This window comes from Blennius ocellaris (genome assembly GCF_963422515.1).
Source record: "Blennius ocellaris genome assembly, chromosome: 20".
Lineage (NCBI taxonomy): Eukaryota > Metazoa > Chordata > Actinopteri > Blenniiformes > Blenniidae > Blennius > Blennius ocellaris.
The window spans coordinates 14,765,781-14,786,821 of NC_137669.1; the positions used below are offsets into that span (position 1 = coordinate 14,765,781).

Here is a 21,041-nt window from a genome sequence, read left to right on the forward strand (position 1 = left end):
AGATCAAAGACAGAAAATCTACACAGACTATTAATCATTCACTCACAAAGAATAAAATCTCTGGAGTTCAAGTCCCTCCTCTCACCCAAAAATATATAAATAAATTAATAAACAGAAAACAAACGTCTCATGCTTCATTTGCTTTTCTATCATAAACTATACTCTGAATCTATTGGGTAATCTTTATTCCCTGCATTCATGCATTGTTAACCTCCTGGCGACTGCACTGAAAGTTTTGTTGACGTGTTGCAATGTTAGTAAGTTTATAAAGATTTGCTGATAATCCACAAAGAGTTTATACAGTGACAAAATAGTCCAGACACACAAATAATCACTCAGCTGATATTATTCGTGGAGAAGTGTGATGCAGTAAAGTAAACTTTCATGGACTTCAGAAGCTTCAACCAATGAAAGAATGACCTTCATTAACAGCGACACTGTCGTTAACGGCAGCTCTGGCTCAGGGGTGGCGATGGTTGATAGAGTAAGTTGTCTCTCAATCGGCATCAATCCCATATCTCCCTCTGTCCATATGGCCACTTGTCTGAGATATTGAACCCTAAAAGTGCTGATATTGGATGGGTTGAGCACTGCTGCATGACGAGCTGTCAATATGTGTGTGCGTGTGTCTGAGAAAAAGAGTAATGCGATTAACAATGTAAAGCCGTATTCTGCGAAAGCAGTGGAAAACACAAGAAATCCATTCCTATGATGTTTTGAGTAAGACTTCACTGCTGCTTCCACAGCATCACTTTAAAATAATTTCCAGACCAGGGATTTTTAAGTAATGAACAACTCAGGGGTCAGTTTTGTTTGCCCTTGTAAAATAAACAAAAAAATCCTAGCAACTATTTTGGGATTCAATGCCAGTCTATGAGGAAATATTCCATAATAATAGTATCACCATTTGGCACAGAGGATGAAGTTGAAGAAAAGAAGTCATCAAATATCTTTTGAGCGGAAATTACTGCACAAGGCTTGTAAAACCTAACAGACGAGCACAGAGAGGTACGTCATGTTAATTGAAGTAACACCTGAAGTAAATAAAAGTCCTATCCTGTCATTCTGTCCTATTTCATGGTTAAAGTATGTGTGAGGAAGCTCCAAGTAAAGTCATGTCAACAGCTCAGAATAACAGAGAAATCATGTGATTGCAGTATATTTTTTCATTCATATATCATTTATAGGCCACACAGTGGAGAAGTGATTAGCGCTCTTGCCTCCCAATGAGAAAAATCCCAGTTTGAGTTCAGTTGGATGCCTACCTGTGTTGGCTTTTGTGTCGTATCTCTATACAAGGATTTCCCTTGGTACACTGTTTGTCTCAAAAACAGGTATTTGAGGTTAACTGACTCAAAATTGCTCGTAGGTATGACTGTGTGAGTGCTTGTCTTTCTGTGTTTTCTCTTTGGTGGGCTGATGACCCCACATTTACAAATTGTCAGTGGGAGGATTTGGTCTGGCACACCTTGGCAATAAACTGGATAAAACTGTTTGGAAGATACATGGACATGTTACAATCAATGAAGCAAAAAGCAACCTGGAACATTTTGGATATCTTTGAAGAAGAAATAAATCAAGATGAAAACAAGTGAGTAAATCATTCATTTAATCTTTAAGGCTAACCAATGAGAAGATCATGAGGAAGAAGACTTTATTACTATTTACTCATTATGAGATCACAAATGTCGATATATACATTTTTAGGCTTGTAGCGATTTCAGTTTCCTGTTCCTCTTTTGAAAGTAATGAATGAATGAATGAACGCATGAGTCCTCCCATGAGACACCGGGCTGGACTTTGCCCCGTGATGTCTGTGCTGTTATTGTGAAAGGTCGCACCAGAAGCAGCGTGGTCCTTGTGATTGCTGCTTTGACGAGCAGGTCAGCGGCTCCAATGTGGAGAGACGGGAGGATGTGGCTCTGCTGACATCTGCGAGCCAGAGGTTTGACTGGAAGACGACAGCAGCCCGGCTGACAGACGACGAAGAAACTCCGCGACATGTAACCCGGCACAAAGGTAAAGTGGCTCCGACGCACGGCGCGTCTCTGCGCCGACTGTTACGCACGGTTCGCTCCGAGCGCACTTTCCCCTCCCCTGTAGCCGACAACTTCATCCGTGTTTCTCACTTAACTCAGAAAGAACCCTCAGGCAACGCAGTGTGATACTTTCACAATGAAGGCTTTTAAAGGCTGTCACGCAGCGGCTGAACTCGTCGTGCGTCTTGGACGCCTCGGTGGGAAATAAAAGTTGAGATTTCTCTGCATTTACTGAACGCAACCTTATTGAGGAACGCGAACGAAGCTTTCACACGCTCTGTGATCTTCACATTAATTTAGCCTGACTGACCTGTTGCTGGGCATGCACTCTGTACTCACTAAAGCACCTTCTACCTCTTAATAACCTTGATAAAAATCCCTGGCCAGTGAGTGGTTTTGCTTTTGCTTTCTACTTGTGTATTTTTGGTCAAAATGTGCGTCTCAGATAGTTTTTGGTTTATGTGCTTGTGTCTAATGACAAACTCTTCATTCGGGTTTTCTATCGCGGCTTATCGTCACTCATCACATTCCAAGAAAACACACGCTGTCATTTATTATACTGAACTGCAATCAACTCAGTGCAGTATTGTATAATTAAAATGAGTCATTCGTCTTATCTTGTAGGATTTTTGATTATGAAAAAGAACACTTTAGTCAATGCAAATGTGGTGTTGTGTAAACCTGTTTCACTGGTGAGGCAAGTTTATTGCAAGTGACATCTATTTTGGTATGTGTGTGTGTGCCTGTCTCGAGCTCCTCACTCGAAAAGCCTAGGCGTGTCGACTTTAATGATGCAACACTTGTTAACCTCACAGGAAACGTCAGATCAGCATGCAGACCCCACCATCACGCCTTCTTTGTGTCATGTGCATGACTTTGCATGTTCATCCTCTGCACTGATCCTGTTGCAGACCACGCTACACAAATTCTAAAGGAGTACCCCATGCATATTTTTCTCTTCTCACCTTCATTGTCTCCTAACCAAAAACTGGCTCAGGATTAAAGCTGCGCCTTAGCAATCTGTCCCCTCCAGCTCACACCAAACGGCTCCCCTGAAAGGCTATCAGATTCAGAGAGAGTGGAAGGTGTGATGGACATCCAATAAAAGAGGGTTTTGTCTGCAGGCATCTCCATTCTGAAACCTCAGGACTCCCTGAGTCGGCTGGCCGGAGCCCAGATTGGAGTGAAAAGGCTTTGCTACTGCCTTGAAGAACCCACAGTGGAAATCAAGTTGCCTTTGACTTTGTAGCATAGATCTATAGAGTGTCATGGTGCAGCTGCCCTTACTGTTCTGTTTAATTTAACATTTTCTCTGAGGCTACATGAAGGCAAACCAGTGACAGAATTTGCAGGTTTGTCTTTCATTCAGGATTGGGAAATAATCTGGGCTTTAGTGCTTGTGAAAAAGAAGCAGTGTTGTGGTGTGGATGATTGTGTGTGTATGCCTCAGTGATTCCACTAATCCAAACAGACAAGGGTTGACACTCTTCAGATAATGACTCCCAATTATGTGATTGCATTATTAGGTGTCACTGAGTCTTGTCTTGCTTGTTTAGTGAATCTATCAGCCAGTAAACAAATCCAGGCTAATCCTGTTTTTGTGCCTCCACCCAGTGATGGCCGTCAGGTTATGTGCATGTCCATCTGTCTATTCCATGTTTTATTTCAGCAAAGCCGCATTCACTTTCAATCAAAGATGACCTAAACGGGTTGTAGTGGTTACGTCCAAGGTTGCAGATATGTGCATTTTACTGTGTCAACAGTTTTCACCACATACACTTAATAATAATTCCGAGTACAGCTTATTGCTACTGTAAAGCACATATCTGGTGAAATTCTACAATGAAACTCCTCATCAATCTAACCATCTTTTGTACCCGCATGGTGCGGGGAGCTAGAAGTCAACTGACTGGAGTAACGGCAGAGTATATTCTGGACAAGTCCTCCATCTATAACAGGGCTAATACTGAGAGACAGCCAATCACTCAAAACTTGGCTACAAAACACATTTATATCACCACTTGACCTTGGGGGAGGACGACGGAGCATTTGAGAGAAACATGTGCACTATTAACTTTTATACCTCCACGTGTTGGTTGAAATCGATCACAAAATGACACTGTGAAAGAGTAGATAATAAGATGATGGGTGTGTGTATATGTTTTGAGTCTTAAGATGCTTTTATGTTTCCTACAATTTAGCAGTTTGGTCTAAATTTCAGTTGTAATATATAGCGAAAGCACTGTAGTTCTCTTATAGTAGTTCTCTTAGGTGTGAAAAAGAATAAATGTATTTGTTTTGTTTTTTTTAGTGCACAAAATTTGAATTCTAGCAGTAAAAAAGTATTTTCTGCTCCCGTATTTTCAGGCAAACTATTTTCCAGTAGGTGAAGGAGAACAGAAATTACAAAATGAGGAAGTCTTTTAAAGATTAATTTAAATCCTACATTGAGGGCCTATTTTTCGTCCTAAGTTTTCACGTTGTCAAATTATTTAGATATTTAGCTTTATCTAATTTAATCATATTTAGTCATATGTTTTTAAAATCATAATTCTCACATGTAAAAGCTGCAAGATCTGAACCTCACAGCGGTATGATTTGAGTAAAACTCCTCCTCATTGAAGACTCAGTGTCGCTAAATTTGTAATGTTGGTGTTGATGACTTCAGACAAGTTGTGAAAGAGGTGACCACGATCTCTTTTGGCTGTTGCTTAGTTAAATAAAACTCCACCCTTTGAGTAGACTTTTGACTAAATCGTTTGCCTGTCATTGGTTGTAACCTGCTGGGAAGTGTTTCGGTATTATTTATTTCCTGGGGTGACTTCAGATGTGTTCACTCTGTGTGGCGAGTTTCTGAAATGTGATCTTATTGCTTTTTTCTCCACAGGCACTTGTATCCGATAGGGCAGCTGGGACTCAGCCAGTCATAGTGCCCCCTTTGTGCGTACCATCATGAGGGGGCGCTACTCTCGAAAAGTAAGCCTGCTGGCCAAGGCCGGCTTCTTGGTGTGGATACTTTGGCTGGGTTATCTTTTATTGGCGCGCTCCTCTTCGTCAGCCGGCGTAGAAGAAAATGACGGGAAGCAGAGTGTGCTGGCGCAACGGCTGTCTGAGGAGGAGAGCGGGATTGACGGGCGGCTGGCTCAGCCCCTCTATGCGAAGCCGCTGCCGGACACCAATGCACCGGGGGAATGGGGTCGAGCCACAAAACTCAGCCTCAACGCCGAGGAGAAGAAACAGGAGCAGGAGAGCATTGAACACTATGCCATCAATATTTATGTCAGTGACAAGATCTCCCTGCAACGGCATATTCAGGACCACAGGTTGAACGAGTAAGTAGAGAAAAAAAAAAAAAAAAAAAACTCCAAGAATGACCCATTAGTCACTTTGAGAGCAATGTGCTGCGATAGCAGTTGTTCTTCAAGAGATCACTGCTGCTTTTTAAGTGCGCTTTATTTTCCTTGAGGTTGCAGTGAAAACATCTCTTGCCTACCATGTTTAGTATTGCCTGGAACTGCTGGCACACTGAAACTGTAAGAGGGATAAATTACTCAGCAGCGATTAAGTTGAACTCTTTACTGGAATCAGTTTTCCACTGACAGTTCGCTACGAGGATGAAGGCTCTCGCGATGCATTGCAGGGCTTATTGAAGCTGGTGAAAGCTCCTCTCCCGCCTGAATGGATTTATTCCTTCCACAGTTGTTGTCCACAGCTATTCTGGGCCACGCCACTGTGATGAAACGCAGTGTGTGATGTCTTTTATTAGTAGTTTCTCCTTCCGCTGTGCCTTATCCCTTGCTGGCAGTAGCTCCCATTCTAATGAAATCCAGATGTAGCATCAGTGTTGGCGTGGACTGAGCCATTTACTTGATTGTGTATGAAGCATGTTGAACTCCCTTGTTTCTTTTAGATGGGCACTTTATATTTCATTAAACTGGTAGTGACAAAAGATTAGTGCAGGATGAGCACAATTTACAATTTTCTTTGAATTTTTACACGAGTAATCTGGAATGACAATGAAAACATACAAATGATAAAATAGGCTAATACCGTTTATTGAAATGTAATGGCAGATGACATAAATCATTACCATCCATCATTCATTCATTGCTTATTTGTCACTGACTCAAGCATGATTATGCTTGAACTCCTGGACTGACCTTCAACGGCAAAAGGCCAAATCTAATCTCATCAATGAAATTGGAACCGTTTTAGGATATGATGCGTTGTTCGGTTTATCTAAGAAACCTGTCAGGGTACTTTGTTAATTGACACAGTAAAGAAGACCACACACCACAGTAACTTTCCTTGGCAGCTGTTATCAGTAAGTAAACTTGCCATCTGCACTTGCCGAGTGACATTTTGACATGCACTTTCTTCCCCCTCCTCTGTCTGTCACCTTTTGACGCTTTGATGAGTGTGTAGAAACGAGACACTGTCAGGAGGAAGTTAGCTGGATTGCAGCAGTGTGAATTTCTGGAGTCGTGGTTCATGCTATCATGTACAGACAAGATCAAAAGTCAAAATTGTTTGGTCTCTCTCTCTCTCTTTTTTTTTTAAAGCTAATATGTATTAACTTGTAGATGACATTTCTGTTGATACTACTTTGAAACTCAATACCCATAGCTGCAAACTTTGCAAAGAATTACACATAACTGAAAAGTTGCCAGTCATCATGGGTTAGGGTTAAGTACCGTAATGGCACATGCAATCCAGGCTCTTTCATTTGACTGGATTCTTTGAATATATTAGTAAAAGGGTGGATTCCTAATGTCAGCCGAGTTTTCTTTTTTGGCTTTAGGCCCAGTAACAGAGAAAGAAAATGGTTTTCTGTCCTCTCAGATTTGCTTATTGTAGTGCAATGGGGTGTGCGCGCGTGTGCATGTGTTTGGGCGCCTGCTCCATAATTTCTTTTGACTTTCTTCCAGGCAGTATTCATTGTGGCATGTTTGTACTGCTGCTGTCTCTCGATGAAACTACAGTCTTAGAAATACAATGCTTTCAAAGAAAGGTAAAAATAAATAAATAATGAAGCTGATTGAAATGGATGTGATTCACATACAGAGAGGCACCCATTTGCTCCAACTCCAATTCAATACCAGCAGTGTCACATAGTTGTGAGTTCAGTCTCCAGCCGTGAAATTACCATAAGTCATTTATCCTGTAGTGTGCCAGTGGTTATGCTCTTGCAGTCTCCTACATCAAAGAATGGAGCCTACAGAGAAGGCTTGCCCTCTTGGTTTTTCATTTTGCTTCCTTGTCTATTTTTATTGTTTTGTTTTTTTTGCATATTCTTATTCTCTGGTGTTTAATTTTGAGTTTTTCAATATTTTTTTTTCAATTTTCTCCAGCCCTCCTCTCTTTCTGCTTTTTTCTCCTCTTGCCTGTGTCTGTAGCCTCTCTTGGAGAACTGCTGTGGTATGTTGCCCATTGGTGTGACACCCCCCCCCCCCCCAAGCCATATTTCTCCACCATTTTTTATTGTTTTAATGACTCCCATTAAAAACAGACACCTCTTGCTGCCACACTATCTGACAACGCTGCTCTGGCTATTTGAAAAGTAATTCCTTGCTCATATGAATTCATTTAGAGCGTTGTTGGTCTTTTATAAATACATTCTGCACATGTATACTGATGCTCCTCAACCGTGTCTCCCTCGTCTCTCGCATAAACAAACACTCTGACATATTTCAGATGCCGGAGTAAGAAGTTCAACTACCGTCGTCTACCGACCACCTCTGTGATCATCGCCTTCTACAACGAGGCCTGGTCCACCCTGCTGAGGACGATCCACAGCGTGCTGGGGACCACGCCTGCCGTCCTCCTGAAAGAGATCATCCTCATTGACGACTACAGTGACCGAGGTCTGACACGCTGCACTGAACCATATCTAATTCTGTCTCTCTCTGTCTGAGGAAAACTGGTGGAGCAGAGCTCTTTAAAAAGGGGGAGGGGATCAATAAGAAGTGACAGTCGCGTCCTAGTTTTGCAAGGCAGCGCTATCTCAACTTCAGTTGTGCGTTTCGACTTTGTCACAGTGATGGCATAAAAATGGAACAAGCGGAAAGGAACTCTGCTATATATAGAAGAAAAGAGATGCTATCTATAGAGCATTGAATTCTGATCACCTTTGAATCGGTGCCAAAGTCAATTAGAAAATCACATCCTTGGAAACATGTCGGGACACATTTATGTGATGACAGCCGGGTGCAGCGTGCGGCCCAGGGAAACGCAGGGATCTGAGTAGATCCTTTTGGTGAAGCGACTGCACGTTGTTTGATTTTCTTCAAGGTCCCTGCTTGTCTCATTTGTTATCAGTCATGCTCGTGTGGGCTTTGGTTTTGATAGCAGATTCCAGTCCGTTTTATGATTGCGCTGTAACAAAGACAAAGTTTAGTATGAAATGGGACAAGGTCAGTCTGCTTACAGTTTTAACCATATTGCACAGTGAGTGGAAAGACATTCCCCCCCAAGTCCAGCTGCACTAATGGAATAAGCAATGACTTTTAATGTGTGTCAGAGACATTACACCATAATAAGGACTTCATTGCACAGTGAGATGCGATGACATAATTTCCTCTCCTAACCACCCTGACCATGTGGAATCCCAGACAGTGATTAAGATGTTTTAACGTGGATCAAGTACGGCAAGCCTTGATCTGAACTTAGCTCAGTTTGTCCATACTAATCACATACACATGCTAAGATGAACATTGGCATGGATTTGTAATGCACTAATCAAGCCAGCTATGCAAAAAAGTGAATAAAAAATATAGTTAACTATCAAACTTGGAGGATTTCAACCTTTTAAAAGGGTAATTTCAGTCAAGACAGGAAATTCTACAGACATTAAGAAATGCTTAAAGGGGTCAAAACAGCAGCAGGAATTGAACGGTTGCTTATGCCAGTGACAGATGTTCCAATGTTTGGACTGTTCAGACGAAACATGCGTTTGGTGTAAATAAAACAGTGTGAGTGTTGTTTGGCAGCGAACTGAGACCTCATAGGGACGTCGGTCTACTTGCTCAGTGCATGACACATCTGGCGCCATGTGTGAACATGGATTAAGGCGTCCTTCTCGTCAGTCACTGATGTAGCAACTTTCAAAGTGTGTAAGAATTGTGTTAAAAGCTGTTAACAATGAGCAGTGTCGACACAAGCAATTACATAAATTATTATTGTCTTAATTTAAAATGACTGGTAAGCCTGTTTTATTGCAACTGTTGTAATTGTTTTGTACCAACGCTTATTTGATCATTTCAAGCATATGTAGCTTTTACTTTGCTTGCTTTCAATGTGTTGCTGTGTCCAGTAGCTCGCCAGTACTCAGGGGAAAAAAATTCTTTGTATAATCGCACCTTTTAAGAAGAACATTTTTACCTTTTTTTTGTTTTTTGTTGATAGACTACCTAAAGAATAAGCTCCCTACCTACATCAGTAACCTGCAGCGTGTGCGGCTCATCCGCACCCAAAGAAGGGAGGGGTTGGTCCGTGCGCGTCTCGTTGGCGCCACCTATGCCACTGGGGATGTGCTGACCTTTCTCGACTGCCACTGCGAGTGCGTCCCCGGCTGGATTGAGCCTCTGCTGGAAAGGTGACCAAACAAGCCGCCTTGAACTCTATGGAAGAGTATTAGGGCCACTGAAGAAGAAAAACATTTAGTGGGTTAAAAAAACCAAACAAAAAACCAATCCCCATGCACTTCAAGAAAAAACTCAAAATTCAATGTTGAGGTTTTTTTTTTTTAATTTTACATACAAATTGGAAATGTACGTTTCCTCTGGTCCATCCACATGCCAGTGCAGACAGTTGGATGAAATGGTGAAACTCTACTTCAGAACAGGATTTAGCGCATTGACACAGTGCAGTTATCAGTATTATGGCTTTGAAGAGACAGTGCAGCTCTCTGTCGCTCCACACTGACTTCTGACAGAGAACGAGGGACTTGGTCATGGATCCCACGGTGCTTATAAAATGTATTGTTAAACAAGATAACCCTGTGTAAAATCAGATGTTCAGAAGCAGTAAGCAACCCTATATATATATAGTCAGAATTGATCATTTTTAGTGATTTAATGTGACTATTTCAGCATCCATGAGCAAATAATGAGGGATGGACCAGAGGAGATGGACGTTTCGAATTTGTTTAAAAAAAAAACAACATTTCTCGAAGTGTTTAAGGATTTTTTTTTTTAACCTTCGAAATGTTTTTTTCTTCAGTGGCTATGATACTCTTCCGTAGGAATCATAATATGAAGAAACTGTCTTGAAATGAACAAAATCTGTACCCTTGTTTGCTCCCTCCATTTTACCGGCTTCGTCTTTAGGATCGGCGAGAATGCGAGTACCATCGTGTGCCCCGTCATCGATACCATCGACTGGAACACCTTCGAGTTTTACATGCAATCAGAGGAGCCGATGATCGGAGGCTTTGACTGGAGACTGACCTTTCAGTGGCACGCGGTCCCCGAAGTGGAACGCAAGAGGCGACAGTCTCGCAGTGACCCCATCAGGTAACCGTGCGACACTTTGTGAAGTCTGCTCACGTGAGAGATCGCTGTATCAGATGGGCTCCTACCAATGCTGTCAAAGCTGTACACCTCAATATTACCCTAATTACACACCTCTGGCTGGTAATGTGTCACTAAGTGTGCAGTTACATGTGATGCACTTGTTCTACTTTTATTACACCTTATTACCATGTGATTGATTTCAGAAACGGTGAGAACTTAATTATGCATAATTTCCCTTCACATGCACCCACTATGTCTTCACAGGTCCCCCACGATGGCAGGTGGATTATTTGCTGTGAGCAAGGCCTACTTTGAGTACCTCGGCACGTATGACACAGGCATGGAGGTGTGGGGAGGAGAAAACCTGGAGCTCTCCTTCAGGGTGGGTTCAGTTTACCATCACTCAGACTCACAAAGTGACGTCCCTGTATCGCCACTGCAGGGCCACTTTGCAACATGAGACCACAGTGCTGCTTTTTAAAAAATAATTGGAGAGTCTGACCTCCTTTGGAACCAAATCTCCTGTTTCCAGACAGAGCATCCTTTGACTCGGCTTGTTAGTGGCAGTAATAAATAAATCGAACTGGGGGTTTTGGGTTTATTGGCATCTCATTACCAGCAGGAAGTTTTCTTCATTTAAGCCCCGTCACTCGCCAGTGTAACGGCGACAGGGGATGTGGAGTTGGTGTGAGAGAGACGTGCGTCTGTGTTTGATCTCAGTCAGCTGTGGTATCTAAAGCTGCACTCTGATATTGGCTGATACCTTGTTGTGACACTGGTGTCACTTTTCCTTCGTTTGTGTCAATCAAACTGGCTCAGATTTGTGGTTGGATATAGCTTTAGTTAAATTTATGTTAACTGCTTGGGTCTGAATTCAACTTTGTATCTGATTGCAGTGCTGAGGCAATTAGGCCGTGATTCAACGAGAGGATTCATGAATGCAGAGAACAAAAAGCCTCCGACTCCAAACTTACCTCATCCATCTCCAATCACCGTCCTTTAATTTGAACAGCATAAAAAAATAAACAAAGTCCAAAAATCATGAAGAGATAGCAGGCAGTGCAGATGCACTTACTTTTATTTGTGGCCATCAAATGAATATTCAGCAGAACATCACTTCTAGACATCACCACAGGTTTTGTTTCCTCTCAACTAATTGTCTGCTGGGGATTTACCGCAGTTGCTTCTTGTCTCTTCTTGTCTTGCTGCCTTCAGTCTGGTCTTTACCAAGTGAAATGAAGCTCGGTCAAAGTAGTGCAGATAAAGTCAGACTTTGCAGAGAATATTGAAAGTTTGTGAAAAGTTGAATGATTTTAGGTTGAGCCTGTGCTCTCCAACACGTTTGCATTCATCTTGCCATTTCCACGTGTCTCACATGTCCAAACCTTTAACGGTAGCGCTGCGTCCCATGATTGACGTATGAAGTAATGCCATGTGTCACAGGCTGGTCTTTTTTCTCTGCTTCCCTTTTTTTTTTTCAGTATTTCCATAAGTTTCTTTGGGTCGATGTCTGGAACCAAATTCTGTGGATTCTTTTTTTTTTTTTCCTGTTTTAGAGAACTGCAATCAGTTTCTTCTGTTTTTGAGGCTTGCCACAAGTTTGCATCTCATGCTAAATTCAATGGGGTCGTGGTCATGAAACGTTCCACAGCAGACTTCTTCAGTCTGTACTCCATCCGACAGAATTACTCAGATGAGGTGTAGTTTCTTTTGACTCAAAGTTTAATATTTGTGTCCACCTCATCTGATTGCCCTCCTTTCAATGTAGGATTTCTGTTTTAAGAAAAAAATGGTATTTATGATAATAACCCCCGTGTTGTCAAACTTAAATAAAAGGCATCCCCACATTAGGTTAAATGGCAGCAGTCTGGGTTTCTAAGACCTGTTATCCACATATTAATACTTCAAAATCAGTGTATAGTGATTTGAAATGGTTTGATTTCACACACATAGTAGGTTAAATATACTTAAAAACCAAAAAACTGCAATGCAGCTTTATGAACTTAATGACAAATGAACAAAGAGCCTGAAGACAAAAAAAAAGTGGAACGATCCCAAAAAAGTTATTGTTTAAAGAGTTCAGTGTTATTGACGTGTTATCAAATGAGTTTGCATGTGAGTCACTCAGCTTAATAATCAACTACTACTTCCTTTTTACATTGTGGTTATGTCAGTGTTTCAAATCACTAGAAAAACATGATCTAATGTCCATTGTCTTGTTCCCAAGCATTCAGAGCTTTAAGCTTCATTTAAAGTAGTTGTAGTTGTAAAAGTTAAAATAGTCGCCATCAGTGAAAAATGTTGCTGTATGAAAGTAAAACTGCTGAAGGAAGTATTATATAAGAACAAAGTTGACTGACAGTGGAATCTAATGTGTGATTTTGTGGGTCTCCCTCAGGTGTGGCAGTGTGGGGGAAGTCTGGAGATCCATCCCTGCTCTCACGTCGGGCACGTCTTCCCTAAAAAGGCCCCTTATGCACGACCCAACTTCCTCCAGAACACTGTCCGGGCTGCGGAGGTTTGGATGGACTCCTATAAACAACACTTCTATAACAGAAACCCCCCTGCTAGGAAGGTAGGACACTTACAAATGAAGAAATGTTTTTTTTCAAACAAATCTAAACTACGCACAAAGAGTAAGGAAATGTGTTTTTGTTCCTTTACTTTGGTATAAAGAATGCTGGTTAGCAATTTTATTAACACTGCATTGGAAACATTGATTATTTCAATTTGAAACAGTGCCACATTTGTAAGGAACACTCATTTGGAGTATGAGCCGAGTATGTGGGTGGAGCTCATCGAATCCACAAAATCCGCTCTGCTGCTCATTCTGCAAATACATGTTGCTTATAAATGTGACGTTGTTTGAAAAGGAAATAATGTGTTCTTTTGGCTTTCTGGGTATATTTTCATTGTTAATATATATGTGTAGACATATAAATCTTTTCAATAATCTTGTTTAAATAATCTTTGGGTTTTTGTTTTTATATTTCATTCAATAATAATATCTTATAGTATTTCAGTTACATTAATGTTTTATAGTTATATTTGATTATTTTTTTGTTTTTTCCTTAAGATTTTTTTTGCCTTTTTTCATTATTACATAATTCTAAATTGTTGATATAAATACAAATATTTTTGATATTGGGTCAATCATTTCTTTCTTATCTATTTTGTCTATATATTCAAAATAGGGGCATTTTTACAACAAAGAAATTATCTACTGAACACTATTTCTTACTTTTTATCCAGTGGTCCATTCATCCAGCTACTTTTTACTTATTGTGCAATATTGTCAGGGACCTTTGATCAAACAATAAATTACATTTTTAAGGGAATATTGAATGTATGTTTTTTTTCTATTAAATATATATTTCTCTTGACAGCTGTTGAGTTTCCCAGGTAATAAAAAGCACGACTCTCGTCACTCCTGGTCGAGGCTCAGGGTGGAGTTACCTTAGCAAACATCTATTTGTGCAATTGGCACACAGTCACTTGTGGTCAGGCTTACTGCTAGTCTCACATAATTATGGCAGGTAAATGTACAGGATTTAGATGTCATATACATGATGAAATTTATAAATGTAATGTGCTTTTCATGATCAAACGGTTACATGCTTTAGTAACTCTAAATGACCAGTCTGTGTGAATGGGGTTGAGTGAGTGTGTCTGACTGGATGTTTGTCTTTCTTAACCCCACAGTGGTCTTGTGTAATGTTCAGGGTGTGCCCTGCCTTTTGCTCACTGTTACCTTGGACTCCTGACAAGACTCGGGATATGTTAGGTTAATTTTAGACTACACCCATCACAAACTGCCACAAGTATTACAGTAAAACCCGAAGTTAAAGCCTGAGAGTAAAGTGATATGTCATTTGTCTGTCTTGTTAATATAGATGCATATTTTTAATGCCAACTATTGATTCATTTGCATTATCCACTTATATTGCAGGAGAACTATGGAGATATTTCAGAGCGGAAGCTGCTGAGGAAGAGGCTTCAATGCAACAGTTTCGACTGGTATCTGAAGAACATCTATCCCGACCTATATGTACCACAGGACAGGGCAGGGTGGCACGGGGCTGTAAGTGTCTGCTAATCGTCCATCCATCCATCTTCCTGCAGTGTTTGCATTTTATTTTAGATGTCACACATTAAACTTCTGTTTGGAGAGTAATGAAACCTTAATTTGAATTTGGCTTTAAAGCCCATGTAAATCAGAAATTAAAGCGTTAGATTCTTATGATGTCTACAACTATGAGCTTTAAGATGCATGCTCCATAAAGCAGCTGTGCATGTTTGATATATCAGATTTTACATATATAGATCAATTATCATTGTGATGTGGGATAGCAGCTATAATTTTACTATAAGCACACGGTGTCACTTGATGTAATTGTTGGGACTGTACTGCTGACCTAAGCAACAGATATCAGGACAGGAAGAGGAAGTCTGGGGGAAATAGATGTTCTGTTTGGTACGATAACAGCGACTGTCATCTCATGGAGGTTAATACAATGTTTACAGTACATGCAGCTGTTATTAGCAGAAAGCTCTTTGTCTGCATGGCTTTTCACTTTCTGATTTTGGCATGGGAAGGAATGTGGGTAAGCTGCACTTTGGAAAAGCTCTACTGTCAGTGCTCAGCTCCAGACTCTTTGGGTTTCAGTCTGCACAGTGTCCAAGGCGACACTCGGCGACAAGACAGACAGCAGTTTCCTTCCCCTCTCTGTTAACCCCTTGTTCAGTGATGCCACGTGCTTCTTCCGGGAATACCTGTGATTGAGGGCCTTTGTCAAGCACTCAAACTAAAGAATATTGTGAATCTTGTTCGCTCAAGATTGTGACACAGTGCAACGCAGGTGCTCTGAACACCCACAGCATTTGCATAACGTATCGCAACATCCAGGTATTTATGATGAAATCAATGACTCACTATAGACCAGGGCAGACATTGACAATTGGCAGCAGGCCCACGGGCGAAATATGGCTCCCATCCCTATTTTAAAAAAAAAATGTTTTATTACAGCTTGCAAGACACTTGCCAAAAATTAATACATTATTGATTTCACAGCTTTATAGAGGAGGAAGGTCATTTGAATCCTATTTGAACCTCATTTACCAGTAAAACTTTGGAGTTTCAATATTAAATTGAAGTTTGATAAGAGGAGCGTTCATCATTTCAACATCCTTGTGGTAGAACAATTTTGTGGCAATCTGCCCCGACAGTGAGGGCAACATTTTTGTGGCCCAGATCATGGTCAATGTTGCCACCTTCTGGACTTGGAGGACCACTTGATACACTGAACTAGGTATTACTACAGTTCGACATTCAGTAATCTATTTGCTTCTGAAGAACAAACCCAATTTAATTTGCATTTCCTTTAAAGCATGATGAGTCAACCTGTAATTATTAACAATACCCAGGGTGCATTTCTTAAATTGTTATTGATAATTATTTGTCTTCTCCTGCCAGGTGCGTAGCTCTGGGATACATTCGGAGTGCCTTGACTACAATGCTCCCGACCACAATCCCACAGGGGCACACCTTTCTGTGTTTGGCTGCCACGGCCAGGGAGGCAACCAGGTACATCAGCCGCTCTCCGTGTTAGTCGTTTCCTATCCCTCTCGAGTACAGATTCTCTCTTTGCGCCTTCTCCAAGTCAACGCTTTCGACTAACCCATTAAAACAAGCTGCAACAATCGATTTGAACCACAAATCTGCCTTCTGCTGGTGTATTCCTGCATGACTTTACCTCAATGATGTGAAAACTAAATACATCTGCAGAAATTGTGCAGTTGAATCTTGGGTATTTTCACTCTGAATGAGTGCCAATGCCACTGATGGATGATTTAGTGAGGAGCAGATTATTTGTCAATGAAGATGTATTTTTAATGACTGGTCAGAGTCTTCTTTGCATTGCCATCCTGCAGATATCTCTGATAACCCCACTGGTGCACTGACTCACAAAGAGTGACGTGTGTGAATGAAAATCAATGTTTGGATGTCTGTCTGGTGAAACAAATCCCCCCCCCCTCCCCACCGTATAGTTCCACACATAGGAACCACGTTCCATTTGAAAGATACATGAGCCTGGCAGGCAGAGTGAATTGCAGGGCCGGGGTAAATAAGTTCGACGGCAGAGACAGTGGCCCTGAGTGAGCCTTTTATTGGTAACGGCTATTACCGGACCCATTGCATCTGAAAGATGTATGAGATGCAAAGAGAACGATGGGGAAGTATGAAGATTGATTACCTGACCCGCCGTTTTACCGGTAGCCCAGGGAGCGTTGCATCTTTTGTCCACCTGGGCCAGGATATGGAAGTGACACCGGCAGTGGAAGGGTTAGGTTTGTGTTCATGTCTGCTTGATTGAGAAGGCCAAGGCTCCCGTCTTCTACTGATGAGATCCCTCGACACGTGCATTTACTCCGTGCCACGCTGGCTGAGAAAGAACACGCTGCCATGGCAGAGAAGAACTGCCTCTTATCTAAGTGGAGTAAAAGGCCACATTGCATTCATTATTTAGATTTAGCAAGTCCTTGTGATAAAAGAGATATGCCGCCATGTCCTTTGAAAGGAAAAAAAGTAACCTTGTTCTGATCTATTTAATCTGTCTTTTAAAATTGCATGTTTATTAACCAATTTCAAAGCTGAAAAATTACATTAAGTTTCTTGTTAAGCAATATGGGAAGTTGCTCATTTAAAGCTATGAACATATGCTTGTCATGAACACCTAACTAGTGCTTAAGTGCTTTGCATTTTAATCACTGGGTACAGCTACGGTGTATACCACTGAAATATGTATGGCAAACTGTTCATCTGTATCTGTCCATGAACTCACTTGACTTTTATCTGTTCTTGTGCTTCTTCCTACATATCTGTCCTTGTTCATGTGAAGAAAATTCAACCGTCATGGCCCACACTCTCAATATATTGTAGAGATAGCGGTCCCAAGAGTCAGAGCTGGGTTAAAGGGGTTAATTCTTCTGGTCCTCTGACTGGATTGAGATGCAAAAAGACTTGAAACATTTAGAACTTATCACCCTGGGGACATTCAAAACAATTCAAATGGATAAACATATGAGATCTCTTGGAATTTGTAATCCCCCCGTTGTATAATATTACTATTGTTCTCTTGTAATGTGGGACTGACTGTTTTTGTTTGTGTGTATTTTTAGAACTCTGTGTTTGTGCTGCTGTCTTGGCAAGGTGGCTTATAGACATTTTTTTTTTTTAACGGAGTTAAATAAAGGATTGACTGATAATTATCCTGTTGAGATGTTTAAAAAAAAAAACATACCTAATTTAGTCCACGTTTCTTCTCTGCTTTAGTACTTCGAATATACATCTCAGAAGGAGTTCCGTTTCAATTCTGTGACCGAGCTGTGTGCCGAAGTGCTTGACGGACAGACCTCCATTGGGATGAGGCACTGCCCTCGTGACAAAGAGCAGAAGCCTCCCAGCGTCCTCTGGGAGTTCAGAGAGGTAAAGTGTTCACTTCACATGCAAATGTGCTCCCTTGAGAGCAAACCCAAAGGGGGGGTGCCTTTGCACATGCATCAATATCTGATCAATTAATTCTTGCTTCTCCCTTCTCTCAGGATGGGACCATCTACCATCCTCACTCCAGCCTGTGTGTGACAGTTTACCGGACGGCAGAGGGCCGTGGAGACGCGCAGATGCGGCAGTGCAACCCGGGAGACAAAATGCAGCATTGGAAGTTTGAATGGTAGAAGGAGGAATTAAGAAGCTATCTGGAGACTTTAAAGGACTTTGTGATCGGAGTGCAATTACTTAGGCCGAGGTCTCGATTCTCTCGTTCTCCAGGCCAGGACTTCGTTTGAATTGGAGGGACAAGCGAAAAGTCACTTGCCAATGATTTCCCCAGTTCACTGCCTTTCTATCCATTTAAACAGCTGCATCGGTGCAGATTGAAGAGGTTCTGGTCTGTTTAAGGAGATGGACTGAATTCAAAAGTGTTGTCTTTATTGTGCTTTCATCCAAGTGCCTTTGCAACCAAAATGGATTACACTGCCCAAACTGATGTGTCGTTATTTTTGTGCATTTTTGCAACATTAGAATGCAGTGAAACTGGTTTTGACTGTCCTGCTCATAAACAAGTGCCTTCAAAGACATTAAAGACACTTTGCTTCGAAACAGGCTACAGAAGTCCTGTTGCACTACAGAAAGCTACCACATTGTGCAATTAATAGTAATTATTATTGTGAAATCCTTGTGTAAAAAGTGTAAAAGTGGACTGCTGCTAAACTATGTGCCAGGACTGTAAGGTCACCAGCATTGTGCTCCAAACAAGTCGGTCCTGAACATGTTCCATCATGTGGGAGGAAACATGGAAAGAGAATGCTGTGGTCATACTACACTGCTCTTCTATTCTGTCTCTGGTCCATGAAGCCAGTTTCACAGAAGAATATTGCCTGAACAAGACTTGAAGAATTCATTAAGCATTTGAACTAAGTGTATTTTGGCCCAGAGGGCTTTGTGGGTTGACAGGAGTGCTGTAATCTATTCTTCCCTGTTGTGTATAATTAAGAATACCTTCTAAACTCGCCTGTCACTTTGCCTTCGAAAACCTGTCATCCAAAAAGTCTTGTGTGTGCCAAAATAAAACATGCCAGCGGGTTTTTAAAACTCATTTGATATGCTAAAAATTAAACCAGCAGCACCATTTTTGGACACTTTATTTTGCTCAGTCATAAAAGCCTTTAAGGGAGCGCCGATGTGCCACTGTTTTGTTCAGACACCTGTGTGTAAACTGTACTTGAAACTGAAGATGGTGCATCTGCTGTGTTTTCAAGGACAAAGAGATGCCGTGTAACTATTGAACTGTTTCTGAACAGCAGCTTTATTTGTCAAAGCCTGAATACCACCGAGCAGTGCTCGCTCTATGGTCCTTTGAATTCATGAATATGAGATATTCGGATGCATCATTGGACACGTTAGGTAAGCATGTACGATGACTCCTGTTTTGTATTACTATTGTAAATATTGTTTGGCTCAAAGGACCAAAGGGTGCAGGGCTCATTTAATTCACCTGTAAAACTACTGACAATGCAAAAGGGAAGGTGATTACTTGATATGAAGAAGAGAAAAGCATGATGAATGGATTTTCTAAGAGTAAATCTGTTGAAATGGTTGGTAAAATAAAAACAAAAACTAACCACAAATATACGTGTGTTATTTTTTACCAGGTTTTGGTATGCTTTGATCATTGCATAGTCTAAAAATTGTTTTGACAGACAACACTGAAAAGCGACCAGTGCAAAAATGATGCACTGTTCCTTCAAACCAGGATAACAGTATACATAGTCATTTAGCACCACCTCCTGGTAGCAAGAGGAAATACGCTGACTGCCTCTTGCTCTCTGAGACATACACAGAAAAGTACGGAACATGGGTACAATTAAAAATATGGATTATATTCTGTTTAGAACAATAGAGGAAAAAGCTGTTTTGTGAAGTGGTGGCCATGGAAGGATGAAGCCATGAAAACTGAAATAGCATTTGGGTCTACATTTTGAAACTACATTTCAGTGGCGGTCAATTGTATTTCGGAATAAAGACTGAGAAAGTGTAAACTTTGTGTTTGTTTTCTTACTTGAATGTGCTATTCTTCTATCTCTGGTTATTGCGAACTAATTTGTGATACCTTGAATGACTTTGGATAAAAGAAACCTAAACTTTCTTTTTCTTAGATTATTGGAAGTCAAGTGTTTTATCTAATGTCCCACTTCTATATCAACAGAAACTCCCTATACACAGGGAAAACAATGAAAATCTTCACAGAAATGCCCTAAAACCAGTTTGTAGAAAATATTGACCACTATACCAATATGCTCTGTTTATCTTTTGACATTATAAAGCCTGTGATATTTACAGTGAGTTAAAGCACTTTAATGGTTTCCAGCTGTCAGTTAATAAATCCTCCCGTTGTGCCATTTGAAATAAGTTCTAAAAGGTTATCCACTCTCTGAGGAAAATACTACTTTGTAAGGATAAATAGTTTTTCCTCTACCACTAAACGTTTGGCTAATTACATTCACCAACCAAAGTTGGCTGAGAAGGTTACGTTTTCGTCGGCATGTATTTATTTATTTATTAGATTGTATGTATTTTACCAACTTTTTGCAAAAACTACTCCCCCAAATTGCATGAAATTCAGTGATTTATCATCATCCTCGGACCAATCGATGAGATTTTGGGATGTTAACAGCTATCCGTTTGCAAGTTCCCAAAACTGCGAAAAAATTTCCCATACAAAGCAGATGAGAAGTACCTCATTGAGGAGATTCAAGGAGATTAGCCTCTGTTGCCATGGAGATGCTCACTGCTCAGTGTTTCATGCAGTGATGTAGTTTCCTGACCTGCCTACTTATCGATATGAGCTCACAAATATCTGCAAACACATGTGACGTTGATGAAGGTATGCGCTTGACCGAGTGCTCATTAAAGTTGCTCTATAGAGTTTCC

At 40.9% G+C, this 21,041-nt stretch overlaps 1 protein-coding gene across 1 annotated transcript; it reads left to right on the top strand.

The window, feature by feature from the left end:
• The first annotated feature begins 1,915 nt into the window (after positions 1 to 1,915).
• On the top strand, positions 1,916 to 20,100 carry poc1bl (POC1 centriolar protein homolog B (Chlamydomonas), like). Its single transcript, XM_080516475.1, has 11 exons — positions 1,916 to 2,019; positions 4,927 to 5,371; positions 7,734 to 7,903; positions 9,444 to 9,633; positions 10,367 to 10,552; positions 10,817 to 10,934; positions 12,951 to 13,127; positions 14,502 to 14,633; positions 16,026 to 16,136; positions 17,886 to 18,038; positions 18,155 to 20,100. Exons 2-11 carry the CDS (start codon positions 4,992 to 4,994, stop codon positions 18,284 to 18,286), a joined length of 1,749 nt encoding a protein of 582 aa, XP_080372601.1. The 5' UTR covers positions 1,916 to 2,019; positions 4,927 to 4,991; the 3' UTR covers positions 18,287 to 20,100.
• Positions 20,101 to 21,041: the final 941 nt, after the last annotated feature.